Source organism: Danio rerio, chromosome 13 (assembly GCF_052040795.2).
Source record: "Danio rerio strain M-AB ecotype USA chromosome 13, GRCz13ab, whole genome shotgun sequence".
In the NCBI taxonomy this organism is placed as follows: Eukaryota; Metazoa; Chordata; class Actinopteri; order Cypriniformes; family Danionidae; genus Danio; species Danio rerio.
Window position 1 is genome coordinate 45816030 of NC_141033.1, and position 21443 is coordinate 45837472.

The window sequence follows — 21443 nt, forward strand, 5'->3', positions numbered from 1 at the left end:
GAAACCCACATCAACATGGGGAGAACATGCAAACTCCACACAGAAATGCCAACTGAGCCAGCCGAGACTCAAACCAGCAACCGTCTTGCTGTGTGGTGCCAGTGCTGCTCACTGTGCCACCGTGCTGCCGTCCAAAAATTAGTAGCTCAAATTTGTTGGGGAAAAATATTATTATTTTTTAAAGAGCAAAAGTCAAGAGAAAAAAATAAATAAATTGCTGATGAAATGTTTTTAGTTTTTAATGTTTTTTTTGCAATATTTTGCTTGAACTTAATTGTATTATCTTACCATTTCTAAAGATGTTCTGTGACTAAAATTATAATTTAATAAATATATCTGTTTAATAAAGTTTTGTTTAAATGCACCAAAATATGTTACCTATGTTCACTAAGAAATGGGGTGTATTCATTTAGGCTGAGCTCTGTAAATATAGTTAAAACATAGTAAGTGATAGTACTAGCAATATTAGTAGAGGGGGAAAAAAATCATTATTACAAATAATAATAATAATTCAATTAAAATACAAATTAAAATAAAATAAATAAAACTCTCTATCTTTCTTTCTCTTTCTTTTTCTTTTAATTTTAGTTTGTTTTGATTTCATAATGTGCCTTTCATGAATATTAGAGAGATGTTCTCTCATCAGACATTTATTCTTGGCCACAAATATAGTGGCACCAAAGAAAAAAATATTTTTTGTTTTAAGAAAACTTGCTGTTTATATAACAAGATAAGATGAATTCTTTAAAATTATGTGTGATGTTGTACTTTTTTTTTTTTTTCATAAATGTGACTAATTAAATTATTTGTACTGTTATAGAAGACGTATTGGTCTTTAATATTGTGTTGCAACAAGGTTTTTTGGGACAAGTCAGTTTGGAATGTTGTTGTGGTTTATTGTATTAGTTAAATAAAGTTTTCTGAAACATCTCTCTCTCCATCAGGCACTACAGTCCTTATTCTGAACGGCCCCGTGTTAGCAGAAGACAAAGACATTGGTGTGAATGCAGTGGTGAGCTACGGTCTGCTGGGAACCAGAGTGGACATCTTTTCCATTGACTCCCGCACAGGTCAGAAGTTCAGCACAGAGGCTGTGGCTTATGTCCATTTGTTTTCCTGCTTTTTAAAAACAAAGTCATCTTTAAAAAATAATAATAATAATAAAAAACTCTCAATTTTAGATTTTGGACAGTTTTCTGAGTCAGCATAGAGGTTTATTGATCTAAAGCAAAACAGAGAGAGCTTTGGTGATAACTAGGGCCAGAATCTGTGGACATTTTTTGCTATTTCTTTTTTTTTTTTTTTTTTTATGATTTTTGGAGCATTGTACCAAAAAACCTAATATATGAAATAAAATAAAAAAAAAACTTTTTAACTTTTCTTTAGTGTTTATTAGATCCACTTATTTGTTTAATAAACAAAGCAAGTCTCACATATATTATATCTACTAAAAGACAGAAAAATCTAGACAGCTAAAAATCTGTAAAGAAATAGTCTGTACAGAGCCTAGTGATAACCAAGTAGCACAGTACCAGTTTCTTGCTAAAAAGGGCAGTAAATGCAGGAATAGTTGGGATATGTTTATCGTATATGAAAGGGAATGAAGAGTGCATCCTTGCTACTTTCAAAAATTAATTTTGAATTAATAATTATAATTCAGAAGAGGGTTTTTTTTACATGTTAGAGGACATTAAAGTTATCTGGATGAATGTACAATGTTCTTTCAGAGATAAAATCAGAAGCAGGTTTTACAAAGAATGTCCCATGGGTTACACTCCAAATGTGCTAAAAAAAGGCAAGTATAAAGGCAAAGAGGCTCACTAATCGTTTACCAAATAAATAAATACAACAATTTTTTAAGAGCAAAGTTATTATAATAATCCTTAAAAATAAATAATTAAGTAAATCAATAGAAAGATGAAGGTAAAGAAAAAAGGAGGAAAATGGAAACGGCATACCATCTATAAGTGCTATTATTGTTGACTAAATCATCACAACGCCTCTGGAAAGGCACATAAAATTAAATAATATTTATTTTACAGACTAATTCAGAAGAGTTTTGATAGCCTATTACCTTGAATTTTAACTTTCAACCTTTTGAAAGGCACCTAAAACAAAATAATATCCAGTCGAAGTCAGAATTAATAGCCCCCCTTTAAATTTTCTTTTTCTTTCTTTTTTTTTTTTTAATATTCCACAAATGATGTTTAACAGAGCAAGGAAATTTTCACAGTATGTCTGATAATATTTTTTCTTCTGAAAAAAGACTTAATTGTTTTATTTTGGCTGGAATAAAAGCAGTTTTAAATTTTTTAAACACCATTTTAACGACAAAATTATTAGCCCCTTTAAGCTATATTTTTCGATGGTCTACAGTACAAACCATCATTTTACAATAACTTGCTTAATTACCCTAATCTGCCTAGTTAACCTAATTAACCTAGTTAATCTTTACTTTTCTAGTAAAATATTATTGACTGTCATCATGGCAAAGATAAAATAAATCAGTTATTAGAAATGAGTTATTAAAATTATTATGTTTAGAAATGTGTTAAAAAAAAAAAATCTTCTCTCCGTTAAAAAGAAATTGGGGAAAAAATAAACAGGTGGGCTAAAATTCAGGTGGGAAAATAATTCTTACTTCAACTGTATATGTTTCAGGCTAATTCAGAAGAGTTCTGATAGCCTATTATCTTGGATATCAGCTTTCAGAGGACAAATATTAGGCTTATATATTGGACACTAGGTTGTCACCAGGGCCGGAGTGGGACTCCTTTTCAGCCCTGGAGTTTCAAGCCTCAGACCGGCCCACCTCAGTTCACGACTGACTATATTAAAATAAGGTCATTTCCAATTCAGTTTCTAATTACACTATCACGTCTTTTAAGAAAATAGCTGCTTTAGAACTTCAAATGTTCAACAACCCTAACAGTATTATATGTCTTAACAATAAATATTAAAAAAAAAAAAAAAAAAACATACTCCGATGAGGATCAAACCCCAGTCGGTGGCATCATAATCTAACATGCTAACCACTGGACCACAGCAGTTGTATATCAAATGGTGGCTCATCTTAGTTATATCATCAATAACCTGCAGGCTGGTTATGTATATACAGAGCAGAGCTACAGTAAAATAATGAATAAGAAGACTGTGGTCAAATAAATAAATTAATTTAAAAAGTGTGACTGCTGAGAGCAACAGATTCTGGAGCTAGGGACACCGCGCCTCGCGGCCAAAAAACGGACCGGCCCACCGGGAATTCTCCCGGTCCTCCCGATTAGCCAATCCGGGCCTGGTTGTCACTAAATTATGCACATACTCAAATGCTCTTTGTCATAAATATCTAATTCACCTTGTTTACAATTAGTTTACTTATAATAATCTCTGCATTTTAAACTCCATTTTTCCTTACTTAAAGTTTAGATAAAAAAATGTAAAAATAATTTTTTACATGTATCACTCTATTTCCCCAGTTCACTTATTAAATTATGAATTTTGTTTTAAAAATATTCTAAAATGTGATTTTAATATGCAAATGTCGGTGTTCATTTATGTACATTTCTAGCACAAAAATCTGAACGGTGGATGAAGTCATGTCTTTTCTTGTTGACACCAAGTAAATCTTATATTTTTTGTTTTTACCAAGGGGATATTAATAAAACTGTGAAGTTCGGTATATGTAAGTGATGATTTATAGCTCAGAGCGGAAGAAAAAAATTAAGGAAAAAAAACTAAATATGTTTTGTATGTTAAAAGAAGTATGTATTTTAGGAGTCACCAATCTCGGTCCTGGTGGGCCGGTGTCCCTGCAGGGTTTAGCTCCAACCTGCTTCAGCACACCTGCCTGGATGTTTTAAGTATACCTAGTAAGACCTTGATTTGTTCGTTCAGGTGTGTTTGATTAGGGTTGGAGCTAAGATCTATGGGACACCGGCCCTCCAGGAACAAGTTTGGTGACCCCTGATGTATTTTAACTGATATCTACAGACACAAATTGATAAAGGGTTTTTTTAAAAGTGAAGAAACTATTTATGAAAAACCAGAAAGCCCAAAATCCCAAAACTGATAGTTGTAAGAAAAGAGAGTGTTTTTGCCTGCCATGTCTTCAAGCTCTTCCTCATTTTTCCCTTACGTATGCAGACACTTCTGCTTCTGCAATGTCAGTTCTGCATAACAACACCTACACAGGTTTTCTATAATAAACTCCCACTCCCGGTCAGGACGCTTCTCTTTCTATCTGTCTGTAGGCGTGGTATCGGTGCGTGGGGGTGCTGTCCTGGACCGGGAGGCTTTCTCTGTCCCGCGGGTGGAGCTGTTTCTGGTCTCGGTGGATGTGGGAGGTTTAAACAGCAGCGTTCCACTCACAATCACCATCCTCGATGTAAACGACAACCCACCCGTCTTCAACCCATCCAGTTTCACTGTACGCCTGCCTGAGAACAGCCCCACAGGTGAGAGAGTAGTGTCAGCAGGTGGATGAACAGATGTACAGAAACCGATTTAGTCTGGTTGCTTGGTCCCCATTCAAGCGTAATAAAGTGGATGTACTAAATTAGTTTAAGGGGATAGTTCAGCCATAAAAAATAAAGTTCTGTCATCATTTACTCATCCTTCCCTTGTTGCAAACATGTTTGGGTTTCTTTCTTTTGTTAAACTCAAGAGAAGATATTTTGAAGAAACTGGAAATCGGTAACCATTGTATTCGTTTTTCCTTCTATGGAAGTTAATGGATACAGATTTTGAGCTTTATTTAAAATATACTGTTTTGTGTTCAACAGAAAAAGAAATTCATAAAGGTTTGGAACAAGATGATGGTGGGTAAATAGTGAGCACATTTTCAGTTTTAAGTGAAGTCTAAAAACAAGAGAAAAAAGAAAAATAATAGCCTATATTATAAATTATATAGGAATTTTAAATATCCTTGGAATATTCTTTAAATAATACTACAATGATAATTTAATTACATTTTTTATGTGTGTATATATACATGTGTAAAAAATCAAGAACACTTGAACATTTTAGGTTCCCCTGGATAATTATGTTTAAGTATACAAACATATAAACATAAATATATTGTTACAACTACATTCTTTCCTAAAAAAAAAAGCCTCAAAAGTACACTCTGATGTCCAAGAGCAGCAATATTTGGCAACCTGTAGAGTGTCCTCTGTTTGTTGCTGCATGTGGACAGAGTAATACACAAGGATGAAGGGTGAAGAGGCTAGACGAGTGCTGTTGTTTGCAGAATATCGCACAGCTATCAGCCAATCAGATTCAAGAACCAGACAGAACTGGAAATCTCTGTAGACTGGTGGCAATTCATGCTGTTCAGCCTTATAACTTAAAATGTCAGCAAAATTACTTGTTTTGTCATCATTTTAGACATTTCGCTATTGAGAATCACTCAAATACTAGCTCTAAAGTGATGTTTGTGAAGTAGCAACGGTTTCTGCTGTTCTGACGTCAGCTGCAGATGTGAATAAATGGCGAAAGTAGTTTGTCTTACAAAAGAGTTTTTAAGACTTTCATGTTTGATTTTCTTTTTTATATACACGATTGTGCCATCGAGCTGTTGTATAAACGCAATATCACACGAGTAGCAGTGCGATGTGGCTGTATATCGTCACTGGTGGGGCACTAAGGCACTCGACCTGTGGCCTAATGCCAACCCATGCCTCCCTCAAGTGTCGATATACAGCCACATTGCACTGCTACTCGTGTAATATTGCTCATGTTTATATATATATTGTTTTATTCTGTGAACTACTGGTGACATTCTTTTTTCTTTTTTAAATGGTATTTTAGAGCTGCTTTCATTTAATACCACAATGTTTCCAGACATGGTTTATATAAGAGTTACAAAATCAATATGTTGTGGAATTAGTCTGATCTTTTGTCAGGGTTTACAATGACTGAATTTAAATTCTGACCTACCATAAGAAGAAGGAAAAAAACTCAAGATAACAATGTTTTATTTGACCTATAATAATAAAAATTTGCTCAAGCCCATAGGTATTACATCCAGGATTTGTTATTTATGTTCAACGTGTTCAACTGATTGTTTTCCCGTATTGTCACACCATTAGGGGAATGGAAAAAAAACATGTCAAGTCACGGGCTGAATAATTTCTCCTTTTTTTTTTAAGCCAAAAAGCCAGATAATTGTTGTGCAATAAGGTTTAGCTTTACTAACCTATGAGAAGACACACCTGAGCTATGCCTCTACAGAATTCCTTCACAGAAAGCAACCAGAAAGGAAAAATATTATGGATTGTGCCGATTATTAACATCATTGTCCCAATACAATCTATGGTACCTATAACTGTTAATACATTTGTGAGTTTTTTGTACAGTTTCTATTCTAATTTGCAGGTCAAGTGCAATTAAAGTATATATTGAAATGCAAAGTCAAAGTATAAATAGCAGAAGTAAACAAATAGATTTTTCCTCTACCAGCAAATATTACTGAGGGACACATGACTGCTTTAAATGACATTATATGGATATATGGATTTGCAAGTGTCCACAATTTACAGTTTGTAATCATATCTTGGTACTGTTCTGTTGATATGTAATCCAGATATTCGTAGTTTATAACAAATGGAAATATGACCAGTTTGGGCTGTGTTTCTATGGAGATCCCAGTGGGACTCCCATTATGGCTTATTGTTTTTAAGCCTGCCAGGTCTCCACACAGGTCATGTGATTGAAAACTATTAATAGTGTTGTGTTTTTATTTCTTTTTTCTCCAGGTGTAGTAGTAACCCAGCTCTCTGCCACTGATGCTGACGCTGGTTCTAACGGTTGGCTGCAGTATCGGTTAGACAGCGGTGCTCAGGATCGTTTTATTGTCGATGCTCTCTCTGGTGCTGTTCTGGTGGGCAATGCTACACTGGACAGAGAGGAACGAAGCTCATACCGTCTGGTTGTAATAGCGACTGATCGAGGCACACCTTCACTCTCAGGGACCGCAACATTAACTGTGGTTCTGGATGATGTCAACGACTCGCGTCCTCGTTTCATACAGCCCGTCCAGACCATCAGTGTCAACGAGTCCACTCCACCTGGTGTAGTCGTGGCTACGCTAGCCGCAGAGGATCCTGATTTAAAACCTCGTCTGGAGTATTACATCATCTCTGTGGAAGCAAAGGATGATGGGAATAATGCAGTGGATGGTCTACAGCAGTCGTTTGGGATTGACTTTCACACAGGTGAGCGATTATATATAACAAACTACATCAGACACTTAGGGACTTACAATTAATAGTATTTGAGAAATTCCAGCGTTATGGATGTGACATTTGCATTAAAAACCCAAAACATAAATACACAGAGAAAGTATATGTTAATATTGTATTGAAACATCTGTTTAAATTTTCCAAAACATCTAACCACACAGTTATGGGGTCAGAAAAATATCAATCTGTAAACATTTTACAAAAAAATAAACACACGTTATGGATGTGACCAAAAAGTATGTGAGTTTACCAACACAGGCTCATTGTGGATATGTAGCCGTCTACATTTCTGGAGAGTGCGAATTATGTAGCCAGAGATGCACCTGGCTGCATTTCATTTTTAAAATGTACGCTACGGCGCTGTATGATGCCGCTAACGGCTTCTGTTGCTTTTCGTGCTACCAGCTCACCACTTACCTCTGTGTGGATGGCTTTTCCAGTGTTACCAGTTTGCCCAGTGGCTCGCTGTGTATGTTGGTGAACTTGAGATGCGGAGCAGAAGTGACTGTGACGACGGGGTTTGAGTTCGGCAAAGAACAATTCCAGAAACCAGACAAAACAAAAGCAAAAAAAAAATTAAATAAGATAAATAAACATCTGGCTTAAAACATGGTGAAACCACGCGGCCACAACAGCTTTTCTTTTTCTAGATTGCTAGAAAAAGTAGATTGAACATACTATCGGTTTGGTTTAGGGAAGGGGTGGTTGAGTCAGTCAGTCTGTTGAAAGTAAGCTGGTCTGGTCGGCTGAAGTGTATATTGCGCCCTCTGGTGGATTTATGTGAGAAAAGGACGCGCAAGAGAAATTTGAGATCATCAAAAAGTGTACACAGCGGCCTCTGGTGGATTGCAAAAACAAAAACTGCGAGCAGACGTCCCTCTGGTTATCTGGGTACCTATTCACAATGAGCCTGGGTTGGAGTTTACAGTAATTTAACAGCAATTAAACTGCACAACCCAAAAGTAATAATGCTATTTAAAAGGATCAAAGTTGGCTATATAAGAACAAAACAGAGTTTTTGAACAAAAATTATTGATTTTATTTAGCATTTTTGGATTTATGAGGAAAAGACTTCATTGTGTATGTGACAGATGTGAATTTGGCACTTGTGGGCCTTTGGTAAATTAAATAGAGTTTTTTTTAAAAACATTGACAGTGACATTTTGAGTATTTTTACAGTACTTTAAAATAGAAGCGTATGCGAAAAAAGTTAGAAAGGGTTTCGCTATTTTGTTGAAAACTTTATTTTTCTAATGGCTAGGTTGACATTTGCATGGAATTTCTAATTTGTAAATTGCTTTTCAACCATTTCGGTGTTTGATGTGATGATTTTGACTGTGTATATACGGCTTGATGTGGAAATCAGTTTTTATTTGTTTATTTGTGTAACTCTGTGTTTAATTTTCATTTTACTTAGCTTTTTCTGAGGTATTTCGTATCGATGTATTGACGTAATTTTTGCAATCATTCAATATTGATATACAAACACAAACATTAAAAGTAAGGGATAGTCATTGGATTACTGTGCGCTAATTTTAATTGCATGATTTTTATTTTAAATGCATGATGCAGATGCAAGGAACCACGCAACATAAAGTGCATTCAAAATCCTCACTGCTTCTCAAGCACATTTCTGGAGGACCACCAGCTCGGCACATTTTCTATGTCTCCTTTACCAAATACTCCTGATTCAGATTATCAGCTCATTAGCAAAGACTGAAAGACCAGTAATAGGTGTGACAGACGAAGGAGGCATCCAAAACATGCTGTGTCGGTGGTCTTCCAGGAACATGGTTGAGAAACACTGCTTTAACTCACTGCAGGCCATTGATTATCCAGCTTATTTTATAATTACTTGCCAGTTATATTCAAGTTAACACTAATTTAGCTCTTTGCAACACAATGTTTGACTGAATTCTCATCAGTTGTGATATGTTAGATCTCCTAATACCTGACTTTTGAGTCCGTCACAACCAGACAGTAAGGGAGCGACAGTACATATGACAAGGGCATATCTAATAGTTCATTGTAACGTGGTACGTACCTCATTACAAATATTTTGAAACTAATTTGTGAGTTGGTTGATCTAATGAAGCACTTGTCAACACCCGAAAGATCGCACAGAGGAATGAAGACTACAGCAACTGTTCCTGAGTTGCTATGGTTGCTACTAATGTTTGAGGAAAGCGCATTTGTTAACAAAACTGTGATCAAAATTGACTTGTTTCAGAATCAAGAATTTCAACATGGAACAAGACTGTTTTTACATCTTTATCTGTAATTTAGCAGTCAAACACATTGTACGTTTTTATATCAAATCTAATTTCTATGAAGTAGATAAATGCAATATTTACCTAAAGGATGTGCTTTGCTGTATTATTAATTGATTCCGTCTTTGCTTTTAGGTGCTGTGTTTGTACGAAACCCCTTGAACCGAGAGCTGGTCGCCACGTTTGAGATAATAGTTTCAGTGCATGACAACGCCAGTGATGTTATTGAAATGTCGGTCAGTGTACCGAACGGTAATAATCTTTCTGTCTCTTTCATTTTTTTTCTGCTGTTGTGTTGCAAATTTTCCAATTAAGAATAGCCATATGTTTGTATTGAGCCTCATGAAAAACCAATAAGCCTCATACTTGTGTGGAGTGTTTCATATTTGTGCACACCAAGCATGTGTGAGGCCCAAACTTTTTGGTAACTAATAGTTATTATTGTATTATAATATACAAGCACCGGCCACTTTATTAGGAACACCTGACCAACTGCTTGTTAACGCAAATTTCTAATCAGCCAATCACATGGCAGCAAATCAATGCATTTAGGCATGCAGACACGGTCAAGACGATCTGCTGCTGTTCAAACTGAGCATCAGAATGGGAAAGGTGATTTAAGTGATTTGGAAAGTGGCATGGTTGTTGGTGCTAGAAGAGCTGGTCTGAGTATTTCAGAAACTGCTGAACTACAGGGATTTTTATGCACAAGCATCTCTAGGGTTTACAGATGATGGTCTGAAAAAGAGAAAATATCCAGTGAGCGGCAGTACTGTGGGCACAAATGCCTTGTTGATCCCAGAGATTAGGATTAAGGCAGTTCTGAAGGCAAAAGGTGGTTTAAACCGGTACTAGTAAGGTGTACCTAATAAAGTGGCCTGTTAGTGTGCTCAAAAAATACATTTTGAAAAAAAAAAACTATATTATTATTGAGTTGATGTAAAATATAATTTATATCATGTAAACAATTTTTTGAGTGGTTAAAGTTGCTTTTTTAATTGTAATATGGAGATTATTGAAAAATAGTTTAATTTGACAGAAAAAAGCTACTAAACCAGCCTGGAAATATCTGTCTTTCCTGGAAATCTCAGACTCTATCATCATGATTTCCCTCCACAGCCAAACTGACCATAAATGTGCTGGATGTGAATGACAATGCTCCTCGTTTCCGTCCTTTCGGTGTGGCGAACTTTTCCGAGAGCATTCTAGAGGGTGCTGTGCCTGGTACCACACTGCTGTCAGTCACAGCTGTGGATCCTGATAAAGGACCCAACGGACAGATCATCTACCAGCTCCTAAACCTGCCTCGTGGAAACTACATCAGACTTGAAGACCCATCTACAGGTTACACAAACACTCATTTGCATTTCTGCGGGTGAAATTTCTTATAAGGCCTTGTTATATAACTCTATATTCAGTCTAAATTGTGATCTTCCAAATCTTTACCCGCAGGTAAAATTGTGGCCAATCGGACGGTGGATTTTGAGCAAGTGCAGTGGTTGAACTTCACGGTTCGTGCTCAGGATCATGGCTCGCCTCCTCGCTTCACTGAGCTTCCTGTCTATCTACGCATCATTGATGTTAATGACAACAACCCAGTTTTTCAGCAGCCGTTATATCAAGTATGTCAGCACAGGCCAGAGTAAGGCTTTTCCAAAAGTCCATAGCTTATGTTCAGGAAGTTATTTAAGGTGTTTATGTGTATTTTTTGGTGTTTACTGTGTATATTATCATTATTATAATTTTTTTTGCTAATTTGATACAGTTCATTGTTTCAGGCATACATTCTAAGCATTACTGTAGCTTTAGCATGATAGGAATAATAAAATTTTTGAAATTATTATTATAATTTAATTGCACCATTTTGCAGTTTTTATTTATTTATTGTTATTAAATTCATTTTTGTTAAACCTAATAAATTTCCACAATTTTTGGTAAATTTATTTTTGAAATCCAATTCTCACTAGAATTTAGTGGCTTATTGCCACCTATTATTTATTTATTGGCGGTTTATTAGTTCTTATACAGGACATATTATGCATGATCCTTTTCTATATGCCTTAATAATTACTAATAAGCATCACATTAGGAGTTTATTGAGACAAAAGTCATAGTTAATGGTTTAGTAATTGTACTTTGAAATAAAATGTGAGCCAATTTTTGTATATGCTTGAATCTGCAGAAGTCAATATTTGAGGATGTTGCACTCGGCACTATTATAGTGAGCGTGAGAGCGACAGATGCAGACTCCGGCCTGTTCTCTGTCATTGAATACGGGCTAGTAGATGGCGAGGGCAAATTTGGGATCACTCCCACTACAGTGAGTATGTGGTGAAAAAGAAAAGACAAAAAAATGGTATATATGTATACTGTTATATATTTATAATGTTGATGTACTGTGTTTTTAGGGTGACATCTACATCTTATCCGCTCTGGACAGAGAAACCAAAGACCGCTACACTCTCACAGCCTACGCCAGGGACAATCCCGGCGGCAGCCCCAATAACCGCAGAGAAAACTCTGTTCAGGTACAAACAGTCTGTGGATGAGCTGGAAAAAAGGAAAGTTCTGGCTGTTTAAAAGAGCACGTAATAAAAATAGGCTTAACTTTAGAGTTAAAATATTAAGTTTTACCATTTTTAACCCATTTACTGATCTCCAGGTCTGAGCATTTTTAACTTAGCATAGATCATTTAATTGGATTACACTGCAAAAAAATGCTTTTCTTGCTTAGATTTTTTGTGTTGTTTCTAGTCTAAATATCTAAAATTTCTAATATCAAGAGGCATTTTCTAGACAAGCAAAACATATTGTCTCATTTTGAGAAATGATGTGCCAATATTAAGTGAGTTTTTCCTTAAAACAAGCAAAATAATCTGCCAATGGGGTAAGCAACATAATCTTGTTTTTTCTTTTGACGTAAGATTATTTTGCTTACCCCATTGGCAGATTATTTTGCTTGTTTTAAGGAAAAACTCACTTATTATTGGCATATTATTTCTCAAAACAAGACAATATGTTTTTCTTGTCTAGAAAATTCTTCTTGAGTTAGGAATTTTCAGATATTTGGACTAGAAACAAGACAAAAAATCCAAGTAAGAAAAGCTTTTTTTGCAGTGTAGACCATTAGCATCTCACTCAAAAAATAGTAAATTACTTTCCTATTCGCAGTGATATTGTGCAGCAGCTGAAAATAGTCCCCAGGACCAAGCCCTATACTTGGACTTCCACTTAAAATCTGCATAATATTATGCACATCTTGATATTGCCATGTACGATGCGATCCTGGAACCCAAATTTTGTTCAAAAATGTAATCCATACCTATTCACTAACCCTAAACCCAACCATAACTGTAAATTATTCCCAGAATCAGAGGGCAATAATAATTGGATACCACTCATGTAGAAGTGCAAAAACCTAAATGTAAACCTAAACTTAACATAAACAGTTGGCTAATTGGAATGTTGTTCTAAGATCAACATACAGTTGATGTTAATCTAGGATCATGCCCTACTTGGTGAAATCAGGTTAGAGGTAATATTTTGCCTACTGAAGCCATGGTACTGCAGCAAAGTTTCTTTATTATTAATCCGGAATGAGAGAATAGTTCCTAGCCCTATCGGCCAAGAAAATAGGAACTTTTAATTTTCTGTCTGTCTTAGTACACAAAGACTACAGAAGAGTCAAGCGTTAAATATTAAATTATTAACAAAAACAACTGATAAAAAAAATAACATCGAAACTTTTTTGAGCGAGATGCTTATGGTCTAATCTGATTCAATGATCTATGTTAGGCTAAGCTAATAGTGCTCCCAGCAGACCCAGAGATCAACTGAATGGATAAAAAAAAATGATAAAACTCAACCGTTTAATCCTAGAGGGGCTGTAAAATGTAATAATTTTGTTAGTTTACATAAAAGTTGCTTTAATTGCATCTGAATAATTAACACAAACCATAAAATTACAACATATAAACATGATTATAGAAAGTCTATCCCAGGCGTGTCCAAACTCGGTCCTAGAGAGCAGTTGTTCTGAATAGTTTAGATCCAGCATCCTTCGACACACCTGCCTTGAAGTTTTTAGTATACCAAAGAGCTTGATTAGCTGGTTCAGGTGTGTTTAATTGGGGTTGGAACTAAAATATGCAGGACAACGGCCCTCCAGGACCGAGTTTGGACACCCCTGGTTTAGCCTAATGACCCATTTTCACTGTGTGGTACAGTATGGTACATTATGGGTCGGCACGGGTCACCTTTATGAGCATTGTGTTTCCACTGCCAAAAGGGCACCAAAGGTGGGTGTGGTTTACAACAGAAAGTTTCCGTTGAGGTCATTCCTGCTTGAGGAAATGTAAAAGTAAAGCTGTACGGGTCATTCTTATACGATATGAGAAGGACTTTTCACAAAACAGAGGCTTTATACACAGATAATTGTGTATGAATGTTCATTACTACCCTTTATATGAACATGATTTGATCATAACTGCAGATCAATAAAAAAGCAAAAATGACCTACTGTAGCGTTTGCAATTGTATAAAATAAATAAATAAATGCATATAGGAACATATAAGAACACATAAAGACCTTTACAGTCTGCGATATGTTACCAATTACTGAAAAACTACACACAACAGACATTTAGTCCTTATTTGGGTTAAAAAACAACACACAGCATATAGTCCAGGGTCAGTGCAAACCCCTCATCTGTGTCTGTAATTTTCACAGACACAAATAACCTCTAATTAGAAAGTATTTCTGAGTTCATAATAGTCCAAAAGGTGATGATAATTAAACATGGCAGTTTTAGGTAGCTGAAAGAATCATTTGCTTCTTTGTTTTTTTGCGCGTCACTCTCGCATTTGTCTGTTTCTGAAAGGATTGGATGTCAGATCCGCTTCAATAATCACGCACATGTTAATATCATCAACTCAAAAAAATTGTTATTATAATTTGTTAATATAGACCCGCAGCGAGTGCACACAATAAAGCGAAACCGATCATGCTTTAGATGGCCTTGTAAACAACAACGGGGCACATGGTAGATTCTGCTCTTTTTCTTAGCTTTGTGGCTGCTCGTCAAGATGACGACAAAGTTTTTGAGCTTGGGTCGACCATGGCTCGCTATTATATGTATATATTATTACGGTGTAATGTCTCTGCTGTGAATTTAAAAATGCCGCTTCCTTTGTTTTCGCTCTCCTGGCTTGTGCACGAGCTAGTGACGTATCATAGTAAACCAATGGCGTTCAGCTGCATGTCTGGCTCCGCCTTTTGATACCCTTTTGTTGTGCTGGGTACTCTTTTGAAAAGGTACCCAAAAAGTGGTACGGGAGGGTTTGCTTTTTGGTACATTTTGACAATCGAAACGGCCAAAAAAGCATACTGTACCACTGAGTGGAAACGAGCCATAATACACTCTTAAATGAGCTGCTAAATAAAGTACGTTGTATATCTGGCTCATTTATTCTAAATTAATTAAAATTCAAACAACCTGTTCTAAAACTCTGCACAATCACAAGCAGATCAAAGAAAAAAACAAACAAATTATATGAACACGATAGACACTGACTCAGTCTAGGCGGAGTCTCCTTCACTTCCAGTTCCTGTTTAAAGAGGATATGAAGAGACCGTCAGCTGTGAAAATGAAGTTTCACAACTGCTGAAGATTGTGAGTTCGGCTCACACTTCCTCTATTGACACTTTAAAAATATGAGGAAGTGGAAGTTCAGAAGCAAAACAAGCAGAAAATTAAAATACCATCAGCTGTTGCAATGTTCAAGGCAGACTAAGCATAACCATTATATGGACGTAAAATGCAAATACAAATCGACATTTATGAGCCTAGTTGGTTAACTTTATTGAATTGGAATGATGTTTATATAAGTTTGCTATTTATATAAGTTTGTATTCCCAACCTGTGCTCAACTCTTTTGCACACGTTTGCATTTTGCAGCAGAAAGTTTCAGTTTCGTGCGAGCAGATTTGCATGAGGAAACCTCAGAAACTTGGCAAAACAAGCAGAGTTTTTGTTTTGTGCTCCATTTTAACACCTCTGCATCTCTCTGTCTCTCAGGTGCAGTTGACAGTGCTGGATGTCAATGATTTCCGTCCACGTTTCTCAGAGAGAGTCTTCACCACTAGTGTGTTTGAGAACGAGCCGGTTGGCACATCAGTGATCACTATGAAGGCCACTGACCTCGATGAAGGGGAGAATGCATTACTCACTTACAGTCTACAGGGCCCTGGAGCGGGTATAACACACATACACACACACATACATACATACATACATACATACATACATACATACATACATTCATACATACATATATTCATATATACATACATAATATAGACATAAGGCTTAGAAAAAAATTGGAGATGAAAATTAGACTTTTAATCAGTTTCTAAATGAATTTAACTGGCACACAGCTTTTGGTAATGGAATTTGAAATGACATTAGAGGAAATATTTTCCGAAAATTTTATTTTATTTTGCAGTGACTTCGATAATTCTATTAATGATAAACAAGTAGATCATGAACAAAACGTGCATGCATTTCATAGCGAATGAAGGAGATTTGTTGAGCAAAAAGTAAAAGATACATAATAAATATTGTTTAAAATTATAATATGTTATCTAATTATTGAAGATGATATAATTGTCACACGAGTAGCAGTGCGATATGGCTGTATATCAGTGCTGGTGGGAGGCGTGCTTTGGGTCCCACCAGTGCTGATATACAGCCATATCACACTGCTACTCATGTGATATTGTGTTTATACAACAGTTTGACGGCACAATCGTGTATATAAAAAAAATAGTGAAACATGGAGAGCGTAAAACCCTTTTGTATTAGGAACTACTTTCTTCCGCCATTCATTCACATCTGCAGCTGACGTCAGAACAGCAGAAGCCATTACTAATTCACCAACATCACTTTAGAGCCAGTATTTGAATGAATCTTTATAGCGTCATTTCCTAAAGTGATGACAAAACAGCTGATTTTGCTCATATTTTAAGATTATAAGGCTGAACGTGACATGAAATGCCATCCGTCTACAGAGAAATCTCTCTACAGTCTATTACAGTCTACAGTATTTCTCTGTTGCCGTCTGTATTGTGACAGGTGCCAGGTGTCCCATTGTTTACCCGGAGACTTTAAGGAATAAAAAAAAGGAGACAAACTATTTCGCTCTTCCTATTGGCCTTTATGCGTTTTTCCCAAGTGCAGTCGACTACATACACGCCAGTCAATGACAATGAGTAAGCCAAAGGAAAAGAAAAAGACACCCAAACATCCATCGCAAAAAAAATGTTACATTATTAAAATAAAAGAATGATACAGCTCTAGAGTGACCATCACACACTTCTCCTCAGAGCTTGCCAGAACTTAACTGAGCTCATATACATGCGTGATTGCATCTTAAAGGTAAAATATCTACAGAAGAAGTCCTCTTAAAGGGGACATGACATTTATACACAATGCATATAAAACATTAAGCGAACGTTACAATATCACAATAATTAACCCCAAAAAAAGCAGCGCAATCACTACCAGACTGCTGTTGTGTTTGCGATAAGGAGGGACGAGGCTGAATCCAGCTTCTTATTCGCAGTTTCGTATTGACGATATCCGGTCCACCTTAAAAATCGTGGTGCTTCCGTTTTTTCAGCTTCTTATTCACAGTAAAAAAACACAGATTTAATCTTCTAAGCTTATTATGCGGCCCAGGCGCCATCTTGGGGATAGACAACGTCAACTGTCTTTGACTAATAGACACTGACACGCTGTCTCTCAGAAAGAAAAAATATTTTAAAATAGGCACTATCCTTTTAAATAAATTGCATAGTTGCAATCTAAACAACTACATTCTTGACTAAAATAGCCCCAAAAGTACATTGTTGCCCAACAGCAGGAATATTTGTCAAACTGTGGATCGTCCTCTGCTTGTATGTGGGTGGAGTAATGCACAAAGGTAAAGAGGCCTTTGTGTGCTGTTGCTGGCAGAATATCTCATGGCTATCAGCCAATATATATATATATATATATATATATATATATATATATATATATATATATATATATATATAGTCAGGTAGTGTATATGCATTCAACAATTCAGTTTTGACAATAGTTATTTCTAAATAAAATAAATGAACTATAATATAGAGAATAATTTAGAAATAACTATTGTCAAAACTGAATTGTTGAATGCATATACACTACCTGACTATATATATGTATATAACTTTGTATTTATTATATGAACATATATTAGTCCCATATTTCTTGTCCCGGACATTTCTTTTGTTGTAATGTACATCTTCCACTAAATGGTTTGCTTTTTTATTGATCAATGTATCACTTCTTTGTAAAGTGCTCAATTACGCTTGCTTAAACGGTACCTATTATGCAAAAATCATTTTTATAAGGGCATAGTTGTGTGCAACTGTGTGTGAATCTAGCCAGCTTCTAATAGTAAAAACACTAATATATATTTTTTATAAACACACTTGAAAAAAACAGTCTGCAGAATAGAGGTGTGAACCTATACTGGTCTCACAGTTCGGTTTATCGGATTATCATGCCATCGATTCGGTTCAATTTGATATCTCGGTGCATTGACGATGCTTTCCATATATAGTGTTATTTTTTAATTTATTTTCGGGGAGAGGCTATAACATGCTGTCTGTATAAACACACAGACACACAGCAACACACTGTCTCTCATTCAAACACATTCACAAACATAGACAGCATCAAACAAACAAACACACACACGCACACACACACACAAACAAACACACTTAAGCCCTTGCAACAGGGAGAGCTCGCGCTGAGCGGAGCAGAAAAACGAAAAAAACTAAATAAATAAGCACTTTTCCGATGGTCCCTTACAGAGAGCTCCTCTCAGCGCGAGCTCTGCCGGCTAAAGTAAACGCAGACTGCAAGGGCTTAAACGGAGCACTACTCGTAATGTCGAGCGAAAAAAAGAAAGACAACTGTGAAACATAACCAGCTTTGTCTTTCTGTAGGAAACACACTTAAGATCTTTTTAGGGTAAGCGTTTTTTTGAGTTATTGCCGTCTATAACTGAATGTGTGTCAGGAAAATCGAAAACAAAACCAACTGAAGCGCGCTCATTTCTGGCGCCCCACTGGATATACAGCGCCCTAAGCATTTGCCTATGGTGCTCATTGAGTGTTGTAAATAACGGCGCTCACCTCCCTCGCGACAGAGCGCATAGGAGATAAATGACGTCACGACATAATAACCGGTTATGGTTATTACTGAATCGATACCAAATTGTCCGCGTCTGCATCGCGGTGCACCGAAGAAACAATTAATTTTGACACTCCTACTGCAGAAACACTTTGATTGACATTCTCCCTTAGTATGTGTCATCAGAGGGGGAAAGCCCCGCCCATTAGTGATGATCTCTCCTTTATTAGCATAGGATGTAGACTTTGCTGGCGCATAGGCATTTGTAGCCCCGCCCTCTTTAGAAAAAGAGCACAATCTCATTTGAATTTGAAGCAATAGATTCACCAAAATGGCACTATCAGGATCAAAGCCTAAAAGGGGCAGTTCAAAGAGTCATAACACTTTATTTGTGTGGTATTTTGAGTTGGAACTTCACATACACACTCTAGGGAGATCAGAGACTTAATTTACATCTTGTAAAAATTACCATAATAGGTTACCTTTAATTTAAAATTAACCTTAATTAAATACCCATTCAAACTCATTCACTGAAAAGTAAAGTCATTGTGAATTTAGATAAACCTGCCTCTGTCATTGTTGTTAATGTGTTTCTGTCTCTCCATCACAGATGCGTTCTCTCTGGATCCTGACACTGGGCTGATTCGCTCTCTGCGGTTACTGCAGAGTTTCGAGAGGTTCAATCTGACGGTGGTGGCGACTGATCAAGGCAGACCTCCACTCTGGGGGACCGCCAGTCTTCAAATCACTGTCATAGACGTCAACGACAACAGACCGATCTTTGTGCGCCCGGCCAATGGCACCATTATGCACATACTAGAGGTGTGTACTGCTGAAAAACACTCAGTCAGTAGCCGCGTTTCCACTATCGCGCCTAAAGCGAGCGAGCCAGGGCGAGCCAAGGCCAGTGGCGTTTCCACTGTCACTTCCGGGGCCTAATCGGGCCAAAGCGGGGCTTTCTTGGGGCCAGCGGCCGGCCTTTTTCGGCCCGCCGAATACCTTGGGCCAAGGAGGGCCAGCTGGGGCTTCGGGGCGGAGTGAAAGGAGAGGCGGGCAGTTTTCTGATCGCACATGAGTACATGCGCCAAACAAATAAAGAAATAAGGGAAAGAAAACATCTAGCCTTATAGTCTGGGGTCTTTTTGCGTATGATCACCCTTATGTTTCCCTTTTAAATGTAAGGCTGCTGCATAAAATAATAAAGTAGTTTTAATTTATAGTGACGTTCTTTGCTGCGTCCTCCTTTATGTTTCAATAACGCATAATAATCTTTACACCATATTAAAAACACATCAGACAGTAAAGGTTTTCGAGAGTTTTTGTCAAGTTTAAAATGTTTGTTTGTTTGTGCACGTTTAGATGCCTGTATGTGTGTGTGAGACCGGGCAAAAGCGCTCCTTCACAGCTCTGTTATGCCGCGAGCGGCTTTTTTCTTTATTTATTTTGGAGATAATACACATATAAATACAACAGAAAGACATAAACTTAACAAAATACGTGCCCACTTTCGTAGACTTTAAACAATATATTGTCATATCTTGATAAAATAGCCTAAGGTAGCCTATATTGAAATATAATTTAAAGAATTACAAATATCGGATATATATATAATCACATTAAATAAATTAACCAATATAAAATAAACAAAAGCTAACTATAACAATGTAGGTAGCCTATATACAATACATAAATCAAACCGTTTTAAAGCCACATATAGCCTAACTTTCATTTTGCAAAGACCTGTCTGAAAAAAAAAAAGATTTTCGATATTTTTTAAAAACAATAAACACCGGAGAAGGTTTGAAATATTTATATAAAGTAAATATTTATGTAAGTAAATATTTATAAAGTATTTGGATACGATGATATTAATCAAATCGAGCAAACAGAGCATTATTTGAGTGAGTGAAAGCAGAATCTCCTATACCTTTTTTTCTGTCACTCAGTCCTGCGCAGCACTCGCTGCTTTAAACGCATATGGGGGAAGTCCAAACACAAAATGTGTTCCATATCCTCAAACAACTGTTTATGTTTTTATTTGACGTGGTTAAATTTATAAATGAAACTTTAAATGATGAGTTTTAGTGAATAGCTGCCGAGCGCAACAAATATGGCTATATTTTATTAGGCTACTCGCTCTTGTGCTGAAAACTTAACACGACTTCTATCAAAACGAGGATGTTAAAAAATACATGCCATATCGAGTTATAAAGGAGAATTTCTGTGGCTTTATATTATGGATGTGTGCGCTCTCTGTGTTGGGTCCCTGCGTTAGTGGCGAGAGCACTCCATGCACAATGCAGTCGGTCGGCGAGTAAACAAATGTAATGAATGGAAATACACAGGTCTGTGCGTATAGATATATAATGTACTGCTGTACAGTAACGTGTCGTTTGTTTGTTTCGGTTGTCTTCATTTTAATGGTTTCGTTTCGTGATGATTTATGGTGTGCTTTATCTGCCTCATTCCCGCTGAAGTGGGCGGGTTGTGTGACGTTTGATTCGGGGACGTTCTGTGGCCGGTGTTTGCGTGACGCGCTGTGAGCTTTAGCCCGACAGTGGAAACGCGACATGATTTCAGCCTCATTTCTCAACCTCCCGGGCTATTGGCCCGCCCCGGCCCGATTAAAGCCCTGGCTCGCACTGGCCCGATAGTGGAAATGCGGCTAGTCACTCAGTGTTATTTCTAAAGCATTCATAAAT

At 36.6% G+C, this 21443-nt stretch overlaps 1 protein-coding gene across 2 annotated transcripts in view; it reads left to right on the plus strand.

Annotated features, from left to right (window-relative positions):
• cdh23 (cadherin-related 23) overlaps window positions 1–21443 on the plus strand; it is a 495141-nt gene that overhangs the window by 445871 nt on the left and 27827 nt on the right. For both annotated transcript variants that reach the window (XM_087277778.1, NM_214809.1), the window contains 10 exon segments: window positions 945–1070; window positions 4251–4454; window positions 6756–7214; window positions 9647–9763; window positions 10631–10855; window positions 10964–11133; window positions 11694–11831; window positions 11920–12039; window positions 15589–15766; window positions 19352–19563. In XM_087277778.1, coding sequence (XP_087133904.1) covers window positions 945–1070; window positions 4251–4454; window positions 6756–7214; window positions 9647–9763; window positions 10631–10855; window positions 10964–11133; window positions 11694–11831; window positions 11920–12039; window positions 15589–15766; window positions 19352–19563 — 1949 coding nt within the window.